Source organism: Bacillus rossius, chromosome 1 (genome assembly GCF_032445375.1).
Source record: "Bacillus rossius redtenbacheri isolate Brsri chromosome 1, Brsri_v3, whole genome shotgun sequence".
Lineage (NCBI taxonomy): Eukaryota > Metazoa > Arthropoda > Insecta > Phasmatodea > Bacillidae > Bacillus > Bacillus rossius.
This window is the reverse complement of record NC_086330.1, coordinates 136,830,596-136,846,120: the sequence shown is the minus strand read 5'-3', so window position 1 is coordinate 136,846,120 and position 15,525 is coordinate 136,830,596. Positions and strand designations below refer to the sequence as shown.

The 15,525-nt window shown below is 34.5% G+C and overlaps 1 protein-coding gene across 2 annotated transcripts in view; it reads left to right on the top strand.

The window, feature by feature from the left end:
• The window catches only part of LOC134546197 (microtubule-associated protein futsch-like), an 843,281-nt gene that overhangs the window by 793,335 nt on the left and 34,421 nt on the right, over positions 1–15,525 (top strand). For both annotated transcript variants that reach the window (XM_063388803.1, XM_063388804.1), the window contains 2 exons: positions 8,485–8,747; positions 10,240–10,400. In XM_063388803.1, coding sequence (XP_063244873.1) covers positions 8,485–8,747; positions 10,240–10,400 — 424 coding nt within the window. The remainder of the gene's footprint in view (positions 1–8,484; positions 8,748–10,239; positions 10,401–15,525) is intronic.

Here is a 15,525-nt window from a genome sequence, read left to right as displayed (position 1 = left end):
CTTGAGCCATCTCCCACCACCCTGCAGCCGGCATGGAGCAGACAAGTTATAACACAGGAATGTAATCTCTCTTAAAATTTAATTTAAGTAAACCTGCTCTTCTTCCTATGAAACTTGGTTAAAGAACTACCAAAACTACTTCAAAACTGATGTCAAAGGACTCTCACAAAAATGTAAAATAGAACTCTTCACCTATTATTCTAGAAAATATATATATTTATCTGCTCTAAAGTATTGCTATAAGGATGTCAATGCAAACTTAATAAATCATGTTAGCAGGCCAGTTTTATAGTAGTTAAGATATGTTGAAAGCTTATCTTTTTATAATAGCCGTCTAAATAAACAAGGAGTGGCCAAATTAAATTATTCGGCAAAGACCAAAGTGTTTGTGTATTAGAAAACAATGCATTCAACAGGGACTACGAAGGTAGTTTCAAATAAGAATATTTATATTAATTTTTAATTAAGCCCAGAGCCTAATAAAGCAACACAATACACAATAGAACATTTCATACAAAGTACAAGTTAATACTGACAGGTGAAATACCATCATCATGAGTTTTTAGAAGTTATGCTGTCCGTGAACATTAAGACATATAAAATTAGGTAAATACAAAAAAAAAAACAATCCAGCGAAATATGATTGCCTCAAGCAATGATATTTGACAAATCTTAAAGGGATACTCACAAATAATTACGTCAATGTAGACGAGCATTACAAATATCAAGGCCATGAACATTCTTCAACGCAAGTAACACCCACATAACTGGAGTATGATCTCTGTACGGAACAGGGTCATTCCACGCCAAATCATCCAGCAAAAAAATTATTTGTAACCCACCCATCTCAGAATTTGATTAAACTTGGTGTACTTTATTATAGTACCATTTTATGAACACACATAAATTTTTATAACATTAAGTCTAACCGTTTCTGAGCTACAGGCACTTAAAGCTGGGCCTGCTTGTAGTAAAATGTGTATTTGCTGAAACCCCCCAGACTGACAGTTTTTCTCATTTTTTTTCCTCGTAATCACAATTATGCATTGATTTAGCTGAAAATGTTGTATTCTACTAAGAATTTAATGCAGATCCTGTTGATGTATTGCAATTAGTGTTTTAATATCACCATCATAGTCAAAATTTACTTCAAAGTTTAGAAAAATAATTTTTTGATAATTTTACAGGCAGTATGAAAATCCTCTACAACTTTTTTCTGTCACAAGATAACCTCACTAAACCATACCATTGCAAAGAGGAGACAATTTCCTACAAGATGGTGGAAAAAAACTAGTGGGCTTTTGAGTTTCCATTTCTTTGATGAGGTACAACCCTCAACTTTTACAATTTTTTGGTACTCTGTAACTATAATTTCAAATTCAGTCCTAAAATATTGGCACAACTGCTACGTTTAATTTTTACACTTATATTTAACAAAACATAACAATGAATAAATTATTTTAGTAGGCTCACTTGTGTAATTGCCAAGAGAAAATTACAATTAAAATCTTAATACTACATACAACTTAACACCACTACATGTGTGATGACAGTACTAACAACAAAACAACAAGACCTGTGAATCATTCAGGAAGTTTCAAAGGCCTAGAAGTTACGTTATTATATAGAACTTGAAATTTACATGACGATAATTCAATTTAATTGTTATGTACAAGCATTGTAATGTTTGGTTTTAGATACACACGTGTATAAAATAATTAATTAGTAACTTTGTGATTGCTGTAACTCTTTTAGATTAAAAATAGTTAAAACACAATTATTCATTATAACTCACTCTTATTTTACAATTTTGAGGACTTTAGTGATTCCCACTTAACATCAATTTTCTTCTGCGTGGAAAAATTGAGTGTGTAGAGTCGTCCTTGCATTGTTGTGGTTTCCGGAGGTTCAATCACATACAAGATGTGTTCAGGGCACACATAACATTTGTCCATTTTTTCTGGCTTGAAAAATGTTTTACTAGGTCCATGAAGGTGCATGAATTTAATGTTATAATCTCCTTCCTCTTCATTTATCTCTTGATCTACACCAATCCACCATTTTCGTTCATAAACTTAAGCAACATAACACTGAAGTTTTGGCAACTCCTCGGTGGGCACTGGATTATCTGCTGTGAATATTTTGTATCTGAGGGAAATTTCTGAGTCCAGACTTGTTTTCTTTGCTATTTTTTCATTTGCTGATACTGGTTTGAAATAATGAATGCTCCTCGTTCCAGTAATTGTTTTTCCAGTTGCAAAGCGTTTTTCAAGAAATACTCTGCATCTGTTGATTTCTTCTTCACCAAGGAAAAAGAAAGAAATGCTTGAGAACTGACTCCTGCCAAAGTTAAACATATGCTCAACAGTTGTTATTTGGTCATTTTGTAGACTTTGCAGATTTATTCTTGTGACTGTCCTCTTCACAGAACCCCCTATTCCATCACATGGTGTTTTTCCATGACTTGTAGCATGAAATTTCCAACATGCTTCAAGCCCAAAATCTTCAAGATGACAGCACAAATTAATCATACTTTTAAAGTATTTGTACTGGGCACTGCAACCGTCTGAAATGTACTTGACAAATTTCACTGAAGGTAGCTTACTTTTTACGAATCGAGCAACTTTTTCTTGAACAGTTCAGACAAATGAAACATCATGAATGAGGTCATCTGAGAGAAAACATAATGATATTTCTTTAAGGTTTTGATCTTCATTTTTTGAGTAAATAACTACTGGATGGAGAGTGCAGCCTAAATGGTTCCAATGATATGACTGGACCTCATTTTGTAATGTGAAATTATAATTTTCTGCAAAGTCCATGAAAATTAAAGCTCATCACAACCAAGATTTTCTTTTCTGTGCTTTACATAAGTAGTCTGACTTTTTGAAATGAAAGAATGAGGAATTAGAGCATCTATCTTTTTGATTGTAAAGTCAATGAACTCGTTAAGAGGGATCATTATATTTTGGAGTTTTCATATGGCCATCACTAACCCACTGAGAATATTTTACTTCATCGTCATCATCATATGCTTCAAAAATTTCTTTCAAATATGTAGTTAAATTATTTTTGTCTGAACATCTGTCACATTGCCTTAGCATACATTCCCTCCTACTTCTGCTACATACAACCATGTCCATCATAGCATGTACATCCTCCTTGTGATGAAGTTTCATAGCAATAGCAAGAAGCTCCATATTTTGGTGTATTGTACACACACATACAACATGGGTGCCTGGTGACCCAGCTAAAACACACCACTTGGGTCTAAGTGTGCAAAATTTAGAAAAACCTATCTTCATATCTGGATTTTTTTGTTTGAATGTGTTGTACAATTCATCAAGGTTACATAAGATAAGTCTTTTCTGTTTGTATTCATTCTTTGCAATACTAATTTTGTCTTTTGCACCTGGAAGGATATATAAATAATCATCATCTTGATAGAAATTTTCCACAGAAGTGATGATTTCTAGAGTAATTTTTCTTCCTTCCTTTGGTTCAGGGATTGCGAAAATTCCTTTTTTCTCAGCCAATATACGTGCTTTTCTCACCATGTATTCAGAAACATGGAATTTTTCTGCTACATCCTTACGTGACCATGATGTTGGTGCAATTGTCAATATTTAAATTTTTTTCCTATTACTCAAATTCCTAATTTCTCCTCCATAAAGTTAATCAACTTTTCAAGATCTTCAGAATTTTTCCTAATCTGTTCTGAAACTATGAGGCATGTTTTATCACAAATTAAACCCTTGTCGCCCTCTTGCCTGCATTACATGTTCCAGATTTTCTTGTAAGCAAGTGCTTAAATGCTTTACCTTTCGTGCAATGTACCCTGATTTTGAATTTGAAGGAACTGATTTAAGTTTTATGGGTGTTACATCCAGTACTTTTAAGGATTCATTTAATTACCTTACAATAATTTTAAATAATTGTTTTAAGGAACTACATTGTTTTCTGATGAATAATATATTAAATTGAGACACACGTAGATAATAACCTAAATTGTAATCCTTTTAAATTTCTTGATTGATTCACAGATCTTGTTGTTTTGTTGTTAGTACTGTCACACATGTAGTGGTGTGAATTTGCATTGATTTTAATTGTAATTTTCTCTTGGCAATTACACAAGTGAGCCTATTAAAATAATTTATTCATTGTTAAGTTTTGTTAAATTTAAGTGTAAAAATTAAACGTAGCAGTTGTGCCAATATTTTAGGACTGAATTTGAAATTATAGTTACAGAGTACCAAAAAATTGTAAAAGTTGAGGGTTGTACCTCATCAAAGAAATGGAAACTCAAAAGCCCACTAGTTTTTTTCCACCATCTTGTAGGAAATTGTCTCCTCTTTGCAATGGTATGGTTTAGTGAGGTTATCTTGTGACAGAAAAAAGTTGTAGAGGATTTTCATACTGCCTGTAAAATTATCAAAAAATTATTTTTCTAAACTTTGAAGTAAATTTTGACTGTGATGGTGATATTAAAACACTAATTGCAATACATCAACAGGATCTGCATTAAATTCTTAGTAGACTACAAAATTTTCAGCTAAATCGGTGCATAATTGTGATTACGAGGAAAAAAAATAAGAAAAACTGTCAGTCTGGGTGGTTTCAGGAAATAAACATTTTACTACAAGCAGGCCCAGCTTTAAGTGCCTGTAGCTCAGAAAAGGTTAGACTAAATGTTATAAAAATTTATGTGTGTTCATAAAATGATACATAAATAAAGTACACCAAGTTTCATCAAATTCTGAGACGGGTGGGTTCATGGCCGGGATGATTTGGCGTGGAATGACCCACCATCAAAAGGGCCGATGTGTCAACCAACACAATTACAAGGCTTACGCCACAGATACAGGATAATAAATACTTTAAACGTATGGCAAAAATGCATGAACCAAAAAATATTACACACGATAAAGTTTACATACTAATAAATAACATCATCATTATCAATATCATTATTGACTTCTCGGGGAGAACTGTTCTGAGTAACCAATTAGTAGAAATTAGTAAATGCATGAAAAAGCAAACGACAGAAAATTAAATCAAAACATAACTTTTCCGAGATGGCAGCGGAAAGAGAATTTATACTAGATAGCTAAAACAATAGTTAAAGTTCGCGGATTACATTATGGCAAGGGCCACCGTCTCACTCACAAGATATGACACTTACATAGCTTTTCCCCCGAGGTCGCTCTCACACGTCGTTGATAAAGGAAACTCTACATGCTCATGACTAACTAGATCGCCTGAATAAAACCCTGTCGGCTGCTTATATGGAATCGGCGCGGCACAGCGCGCATGCGCCAACCCCGAGAGGGGAGACCAGGGGAAACAATACACAACACTAAGAGGGGTAAAGAGGGAGGGAAAGATGCGCCGACGCCCGCAGCGAAGCGCGAAGTTTGAAGGCAGCGGACCTGACTGCTGCAATGTAAATGAGATATTTCTTATTGAAAAAAAAATATTTATTCAAATTTGTACTCAAAAATGTTGTTTGAATCACCATAACCAATACACTTAGCCATTAAAAATTGGAGACATACCTAAGAGCTGACTTTCATCTCTTAAATATGTTAATGTCCTTTTATTTTCCCCTTTTCTAAATTTTTACCTAATGCTACATTTTGTTAGACTCTCATTTTCATCCTTTTTTATGTGTGTACTTCATGTAATAAGATCCACAAGTTTTATGAAGCACTTCCAATATATACAGCATTCTAAATTAATTAAATAAATATTCCTTTCCCTTCTCTGTATGCCCAGAAAGTTTGTATTAATTTAATGATTAAATATTAACTTATAATAAATTGCTCTTTTTGAAAGTCAAGTGCTTCAATAAATTAGTGTCCATTGACAGTACTATTAAAGTTGTAGCCATTATAACAAACAAACAATAATTTGGTGCTAAACAATTTGTAGCAGTCAGTCATTGTTAATAACATATGATTCCATAAATTTATGTGCCATGCTAAAAAGAGCAAAAGTTTTAATTTTAAATGATATAAAAAATGTTGATAAAACACTTGAAACAAAATGGTATCTTTCCATAACGACTCCTTAATAATGAAAATTCATTATCATCAGATAATGCTCTTAATGAACTACAACAGGAAAATGATTTTTCAATATTCTCATTCTAAATTTTACTTCGCAATATTCAGTGTTTCAGATACACTTAAAAAAAATTTCATTACATTACGAAGTTGTGTCTAAAACTTTTGTGCAACATGCATTCAAATGCACACTGCAATCTAAGGATGATATGCGCCTTTAGAGTTCCTCGATAATTGAGTTATCAGATCACTTTGCCTCCCCCACCGAGGCGATGTGGGGTCTATTCCCAAAGGGGGCGAAGCTTTTTTTTATCAATTGAGAAACATAGGTTATGTTGCCATGAGCCGGTGAGTTTTCTTAGTTACTCCTGTCTCATTTTTCCCCTTTTCCCTTCTAAATGCATTCAATCAGTGCTGTAATTTTTTTTGTCTCATAACCACCGCGGTATCGAATGACCTCGATATTGATTGAGTTATTCATTCATTCATTCATCCATGGTTTCATTCCCCCACTCACCATCTTTTGTAAGCTTAAAATATTTTACTATACATGAATTTTAATACCAAGTAAGATAATTAAAAAAAAATTGGTTGTCTGTAAAGTCGTTTTACAGACAATAGTTTAACGTGACAACATTATAACAAAACATTAAAGAAATGATTGCATACTTTTATGAATAAAATTGAATCATTTTTATTGAATGATCACTATTTTGTATGGATACAAAGAAGGAGTGAAATGAAATCTACAATTTAATTGATAAATTTACTTTTATTTGCACTCATTAATTCAAATATGTTTATTACTTTAACGAAGAGATTATTTTTTTAACTATAACATTTATACATGTTTGCTATTTAACTTCAAGATAGTCGAGAATGTTTTACTCTTTTTCGCAATTACACATTTAACGACGAAGTTTGTTTGTCGTGAAATTAAACGTAGAATTTAATAAAAATGCCCTTGCAGTTAATAAAATAAGTATTAGTTAGTTTAAGAAAGAATTTCGGCTTTAATCTCCAACCCAGACGCTCGTGGAGCGCTGGGGCCGAGATTAAAATTTGTCTAGAATATTTTACGTTTTTATGTCTTCCAGTTCTCAAAATGATATGCAATTGTGGCCCTGGGCACAAAATTTTATTTATAACTCATTAATAATAACGCCCCTCGCGATAAACAAAGGAAAATAAATGTATTAACGAGTGCCTGGTTGCCGCGGAAGCGGATAAAAAGGCGCGATTCGTTCGGTTCGCGTCCGTCACCGTAGATGACAGCACCATAGGGGAATAATATTATTTTGTTTTTATAATACAATTTTATAACAAATACGCATCCCAAATACACCAAACTTATTTATAATGTGTTACAATATTTTTTTAAACATTGTGCAAAAGATCCCGGGTGTAATTTGAATTATTATGTGTAACTAAAACACCATTGTTCGTACAAAAACGTATTTGAAAATTCAACATTACTTTTAAATAACCATACAGATTGTGCTGAAAATCGGTGGACGATCGTTAAATTACATAATATTAATAACTCAAACGACAAAAACATGATTGAAAATTCAAATTGATGGTTGTTCCAATCGAGTGGAAGAGAGATGCGGCGCAAGCGTACAATGAGCGTAACAGGACACATCGTAGTGGGACAATGTGCGTTACGGGACACTTTTTTGTGCGTGCAGCCGGCGTTCATTGATTTATTAGACGTCACGTCAAAAAAAAAGAGACAGAATCAGACAAGACGTGACACCACATGTCATGACAAGATACTACACCAAACGATGCCCCATGACAGCTTAACACTGTATTTTCATTACATTATTTCTTCCCATATTCGTAAATCAAATTGTTGTAATAGTCCTTCAAAGATGGATTATATGAAATAGGTCTTTCCTGTACTAAACATACTAATCAATCTGCGTCCAGTTCCATACTGAGGGAAAATCAATTAAAATACTTACAAGTGAATATTTTCTCAATTTAAAGTAACAATCAAAAACAGTAATTAACTAGTCAGGTTTATACACCTTGCGCCATGTCATGGTTGACAAATTTGTTTGTACTTACACATGTTCAGAACACTGCAGCCGTTAGACAGTCTGCTCGCGACAAAGTTGGAGCAGTCATTCGATGTGATCGCCTCGTGTCTGATCATGACAGTTTTGTGATGTCATGCCGCATCTGATTCTGTGTGCATTGCTTTTATATATACACATGGAAGTCTACTGTCAGACAAAATGTCGCGGAATGTGTGTCGTGTCGTGCCTCATTCTGCATGCGCCCGGGCCTGAAGGATGTTACATTCAAGGGCAGAACTGTCTATCCTGTTTAAAGAAATTTCATATTGCCTCTGTCCTGGTGTGCTGCATTGGAAGACTAATGTACAACATTGTGTATGTGTTTGTTACAGTACTGTTTCAGAGGACTGCTCCAACTACAATCAGTCGAGCAGCAAAAGCACCCAGACACCGGAGCACGTTGAAGAGCAGTCGTCGGTGGTCTCCAGGAGTCGGAGCTTCTCCAGCCTGCCGCTGCAGGCGTCTGGGCCGTCAGAGAAGTGCGGCAGGAGACTGGAGCTTGGCCTCAAGATGCCCTTGTCTTTGCCGCCGTCCAGGAGACACAAACGCAGACATTCAAGTGGTTCAGACGAATCATTCATCTATTCTCAAAATGGTACATGTTCAGTCATGTGTGATCTCATGTAACTTGTTTAAAATCATTTCACTGTTAACTTGCAAATTTAACATTAAAAAAAACTTTACCAAAGAAAATCATGAAATCAAATTAAAGGAAAATGTTGCATCAGTATTAAAAATTAATATACTTAAAGTAAGTATTGAAACCAATTGGTTTAGTGGTGTGTTCCTGCTTTCTTTCTGCTGATATCCCAGGTCTCTTTATGCTGTAAGTTTTAGATGCAGATAGGCAATGTTGTATGGAGAATGGAAATTAAACTGAAATTTAAATTAAGTAAATATTTATTATTGGTGTTAACACCTAAGATTAATATTTTAAAAAATCAATAAAAATTTGCATATATTACTAATTGAAGCGGTCAGGTGGAAAAGCCATATCTCCTTCAAATTAAATTGGCCAGAAGAGAAAAAAAAATGCAATTTCTCTCGAGATGTCCGCATTTGAAATGCGATATTTTCTGGTTAATGCAAATTAGAAGGTACAGGTGCTATATAGAAATTGCCTTTTCACGCGGAACATTAATCTTGTCACTTGAATGTGTTAATTCAGTAAAGTGAGTTTGTGAAAAAGAATGGAGATGAGCATTCCAACAGGCAGATTAAATTGTTTTTATATCTGATATCAAATGAAAAATAGTCAATATTTTAGTAATTTCAGTTATATTTTTTTAAAATCGCAAGCTGGTAAAAATAATCTATGTTTTGATTATTGGACTTTCTGGCATACTTTCTTAAAAATCATACAAATAAACTTCTTAAGATGGTTCTGCCATTTATTTAAATTAAAAAATTATTTAAATAACAATTTGCACATTCGTGCTTATATTGCCTGTTTTGTAAAAGTAAAAAAAAAATAGTCACACCAAGAATTTTATTTTTTAGAATGAAATGGATTAAAGATTTTAATAAATCATAGAATCTAGTCTTTCCAGACGAAAAGTGTATGTAGCAGACTACTGTAAAACAAGTCTTATTTGTGGTTCATCCGTTTGTCTCCATCTTCAACCCACCATTTCTCCCTCTATCCCTTATTGCATTCATTTGCTTTGGATGGTAACATATACAATTACTGAAAATGCCATTTAATACTTTTTAAGTTGCCACTCCAAATTGAGCAAGATCGTAAGGGGAGGGAGAAATAGAACCACTTATCCTGCTGTTTGCTTTCAAATTTTTTTTTTTAGGATTTTGGGGGAGAGGGTTATCACCTCCCCCCCCCCCCCCCCCCAATTCTTCCCTCCTACATACACCCATAAAATGGAGGGAGGAAGTATGTGGCCTTCAGCCCCTAAAGCCCCTCCACTCCCGCGGATATACAACTGTAACAATGTCTTTAACTTTTAAGTAACTGGCTGTTTGGCTGTTCTAGGGTGTCAGTGCTTGTGTGTTGGCCCACCTCGTGCTCTGGAAGTTCTCATGTGTGGTTGAACTGGCATGAACTGTCGGTAACAAGTACCTCTTCTCCTCAGAGACACTGTCGGAACAAAGCGACGTGGAGGGTCGAATCACAGCCCTGCAAGAGCAGCTCGACAGGCGAAAGCAGGAGGCAGAAAAACTTCACCGTGAACAGAAGAGAAACAGGCGAGAGAAGCTGAAGGCAAAAGAGGAATCCTTACAGAAGCAGATACTAGTGGGTTTTATTATTTTAGCTGCTTGAACTTGTTTCGACTTAAGGCTCAACCTTTCCCACCATCTTGAATTAGTTGTTAATTATAGATTTTTATGAAAATATATTTTTAAAATTAGGGTGCACTATTTTACAAGTGTTATTCATCTATGGAAACACATCAAGAGTAAGCACTAGTTAGGTGCTCCCAACCGATTTAAAGGATCATGTAAAATCTATTCAAGTAGTTCCACAAAATTATCACAGAGCGCAGTGTCGTAGCTGTCACTCACAGACGATTATCTTTTGCCACTGTGTCTGAGACGGCCATCTAGCGGCACGAGCTCAAGAGAACCGCAAGAGATAAAACTGAGTTTATATTGTTTGCCTAAACTTGCTCTCTTATAGTGAGCTTCATTTTTTCTTCTAGCTTTGCCATTCCACACTTTGCCGATTTATTTTTCCATTTGACCTGTAAATTTTTTCAGACAAGACTGCAGCTTATTTATTTATTAAAAAAATAAGTTGGTGATATCATTTTGAGTAAAACATTCATAGTGTGCTTATACAAGATCAACTCATACTGAAGAGAAGTTTTGAAAAATATGTATATAGTTTGTTCTCAATATGCATTGTAAGCAAACTGAGGGATATTCCAATGTTTGGTTTACTATGTAGTAACTTATCTCATTTATGTTACAACTATCCATTGTAATTGTGTATTTGAAATTGAGTAAGTTTTGAAATTGAATAATCCTACCATGATGAGAAATTGTAGTGATAAGAAATAGGAAATAGTGAAATTATTACACAACATAAAATACTACCAAGCATCATTCTATTTTTATTTTGTCGCTGTGAAAATGCACCATGGCAAAGTCAGATTGTATGTGTTAAAATAAGTATTTTTTATTGCTTTATGTAAGTGTAAAACATTAAGGTTTCATTCAGAATTAAAAAGACACTTGTAAAAAAATTAATTTTAGTTCCTGTTTGTGGAGGCATTTCTATTTAAAACTAAATGAACCTGATTCAGTGTTTTACAGTGAATTGTCTGAGGATATCTCTATCTCTCTCTCTCTCTCTCTTTCTCTCTCTTTCTATCTCTCTCTCTCTCTCTCTCTCTCACACACACACACACACACACACACCTTGTGTGTGTGTGAGAGAGAGAGAGAGAGTGAGTGAGTAAGTGATCTGATGAGCGAGTAAGTGATCTGACAGTTAAAGTTGTGTCATTTTTAAACTGAATTAAAGAGCTGTGTTTGTTAACTAATTTTCACCCAAATACATTTTACAAAATCTTACTGCAGATGCTTCAGAAAGGGCATTAAATTCTTATTAACGTTAAAAATATAAATGGTTTGAATTAGCATATAGGTTTGTGATGAGATACATACTTTACGGGCTACTGCGAAATACTGTTTAATAGCTATGTGAATTTCGTGTGTTTGTCAAAAAAATTTTAACCAAAAATAAAATATTCCAATTTAAATATTAAAAATTTAACATGAAATTTTATTCCAATTTTTAATAAGATAGAAAAATCATCATAGATACACAAAAACACAAAGTTAGATAGGTAATCATTAAAATTTTTATTTTATTTTGGGAAGAAGGCGAAAATATATTTAAGAATTATTTGATGAATATGGGATATACTATGTGGGTTAAAATATTATGTTAAGCCAAGGACTACAGTGTAACCATGCGTTTTCGTTGCCTTGACTGCATATAAACTATTCCTTCACTAGGAAGCCAGCAGATTTACTTTGGTTATTTGTAGGCCCTTTACCTTACATACTATTGAATACTATTATTGACTTCATGAGCTCTCTAATCACAGGACTTTTAAACCATCAAGGGAATGTATTTCATGATAAATCATTGTGGAATTAAAAAAATGGTGGTGTATATCGTAATATGATAACTGCAGTAAGCCAGGAATTTTCAGATTTATCAGTTAGGTGTAAGACAACTGAGCAAATGCATTTTGTTTTCTATGTATGTCCAACGAATCATAATAAAATCATTTTTTATATTACTCGGAGTTGGCATAACTGTAATTTTTCATGACTGCAATAGCAGTTCTGTAGTATGTTTAAAGTATATTCACACCACTTCAAAGCTTTAATGAACTACTGATTTCATGCTACCAACATTTTCTTCCGTTACACGTAAACAGTGTCATTGGCTATGTGGCAACTGTCTAAGATTGGCGTGATTTTCTTTTGAGAGGCAAAATGGTTACCGTACTTTAATATACTTGAAGGCTAGTGCATGATTAGTGTAATAATTTGGTTATTACTAGAGACCTAAATTTAAATGTACATTTTTGCGACATCTTCAAGGTGTCTAAACTAATACAAAAGCTGTCCCAAATATGCTTTTTTTTCCCCACTCACTCTATATCCACATACAGTAAAAATTAGATATCATTATAAAACAATGGTATGTGTTGTGCCAAGAAGACTCTAAAATGAAATATGTGTTCACTAATAATTTGGCAGCTGATTATGTGAAAATGTTTGTATGAAATTCCACAAAAACACTAAGCATATAGAAGTATAGTTGCCATACATAATTATCTAAAATCCTAGCATGGCCATTTTGTACCAACTGTTTTAAAATGTTATATTTTAGGTTCACAAAAGTTATATTTTATGATGGTATCGACTTACAATAGACGTACTTGGGTTTGTTAAGTAATAAAATCAACTATAGATTAAATGCCTAAGGTATATACCACAAACAAAAGTAATTTTTTTATAAGTTGTGTTAAAGATCTCTGACACTTTGCACCTATGTTAAATAGTGTAACATGAATTTTAATTATATACACAATTCACTGTTATTTTCATTTCTTAATACTTGTTTCTAAACTAGAACACACTCAATTTTAACCTTAATAAATTCCTCAAAGTAAAGTTTGATTTATAATGTAGCTGTTATCAAACACACTAATATGCATACCAAAAGAAAGTTAAAATCAAACATGTTTAAATAAAATAAACATATTGTACGATGTTTCATATTTTTATTGTATTTATTAAAACAGTAGGGCCTACTATAGGGGGAAAAGTTAAATCTGGACCATCTCTGTTATCGCTGTGCGCATGGTATGCCTTCCCCTTTACCGCCCCTTAGCGCAACGACAGTGTCTGGAGGGGAAGACGTGGCGACCCCTCCAAATCAAGGCGATGGAGTGTCAGCTCGTCTTACACGAACGCGACACAAGGGTTATAACGCATGAACTGCATGATGTAATCACAACTGGAAAATACACTACATCGTTAACCCATGTCCAAATCATTCAAACACATACATATTTACAAAAATTAATCAAGTTAACAGAACATCAGCATGCTAACAGTCACGCTATTTGTTTGTAGTCATAAAAGGCCTCTCTGTGAAAAAACTATATTATCATAAACAAAAATGCTGCATGTGTTAAAATTACTCTTTCTTTGGAGGCTTGATTATCAAATTATCATTTCATTAAGGGTTCTGTAAAAATAGCATTTTCTTCAAGGTAAAATACAGAACATTTGCGTTTTGTCACTACTTTTTCCGTCACTAATGTTCGACGCAAAAACGCGTGTTGATTATAGATATATAATTTTAAGATGCCAACGTAATATTTTAATAGTTAGATAGTTATTATGTTGTTTACCTAATCTGAGTCTTATGGGATGCTGGCATTTTCCATTTCACTAGAGGAATCTTCGTCTCTAGATTCTTCAAGTTTAACAATAATCTTATCTATTTCAGTATCTAATAACCTATCACTGTTCCAGTATTCATTCTTGATTTTTTCCACATGCCGGCAGCATTCTTTTCATTGCTCTTTAGAGTAGCTACTAAACAGCTGTTCACATAATGTCTTCTTGTCTTCGAGTGAGGATGATATTTCTTCACACACTTGTCCTTTAATATATCCCCACACTAAGTCAATCGGATTGAGGTCAGGATGATAGGGTGGAAGTCTTATTACTTCGTGGGAGTTCATTTTAATGATTTCGTCAATTTTGAAAGTTTTGGAAGTGGGCACTTGTTTCGCAAGTAATAGTAGGTTGGCTTTTGTTAGGTCGGAGGAGAAAGCTACGGTGTTTATTTTTAGCCACTCTTGAATCACTTGTTTGGTGTTAGCGGAAGTCGGCTTCTTATTTGTCTGTACATTGTGATAACTTGCATTGTCGAGAACAATGACGGAGTTTTCAGGCAAATATTGGAAGCCGTTTATGTGTAACCCATTTCGAAAAGTTTTCGAAATTCATGTCAGTATGATAATCTCCCATTGTTTGTTTTGACTGGAATATCAACAATGTGTTCTGTACAAATCCCTCCTCTTCTCCTGTATTCACAATTATTAAACGCAGGCCTTTCCCGATTGGCTCTGTAACACCCAGCTCATTGTCCGATTGCCAACAAGAACTAACGCTGTGGGTAGCATGGATGTACGTTTCATCTACATAAATGATTGAACTACCATCGTTTTGGAACTTGCGCATTTCTTTTAGGAAACGCCCCCTCCATGCTGCTATATCAGGCTTCTCAATCAAAATCCTTCTCCTTGACTGACACTTTGTCCAACGGAATCCCAGTCTCTCTAAATTTTCTCAAACATTCTTTACTGCTGTCCAAAACACCATCATCTCGCAAAGCCGTCTTTAATTTATTTAAAGTTGGGACAGTTTTCCTGACAGTGTAAAATTCATGCACTTTTCTCCTCACAGCACCACACGTAAAATCGACGACTTCTAACCGTTTTTGCATTCTTTTTTTTGGCCAGTAGGTGTTGAAAAGTTCAGATCAATTTTACTTTTTACTTTTCCCTCAGCCACAATCCTTTTTACCATTGATTCAGACACACCCGTCGCAGCACTTGTCGCTTCAGTAACATTGTTGCACAGCAACTTCTTTTCTTTCAGATGCGTCGCAACGTTGTATACAATTTCACGCACCTGTCCTCGCAAGGGTCGTCCTGGAATAAGGTTCGACTTAATTCCCGAGGTTGATGGGATAGGCTCGCTTGTTGTACCGTGTAACCCAGGTCCCGGCATGACGCGCTGACGCAATCCTCATGCAGCCGAGTGAAGCGCGGAACTGATCCCCTCCACTTCCCCTGGCGGCTATCACGTGACGGCAG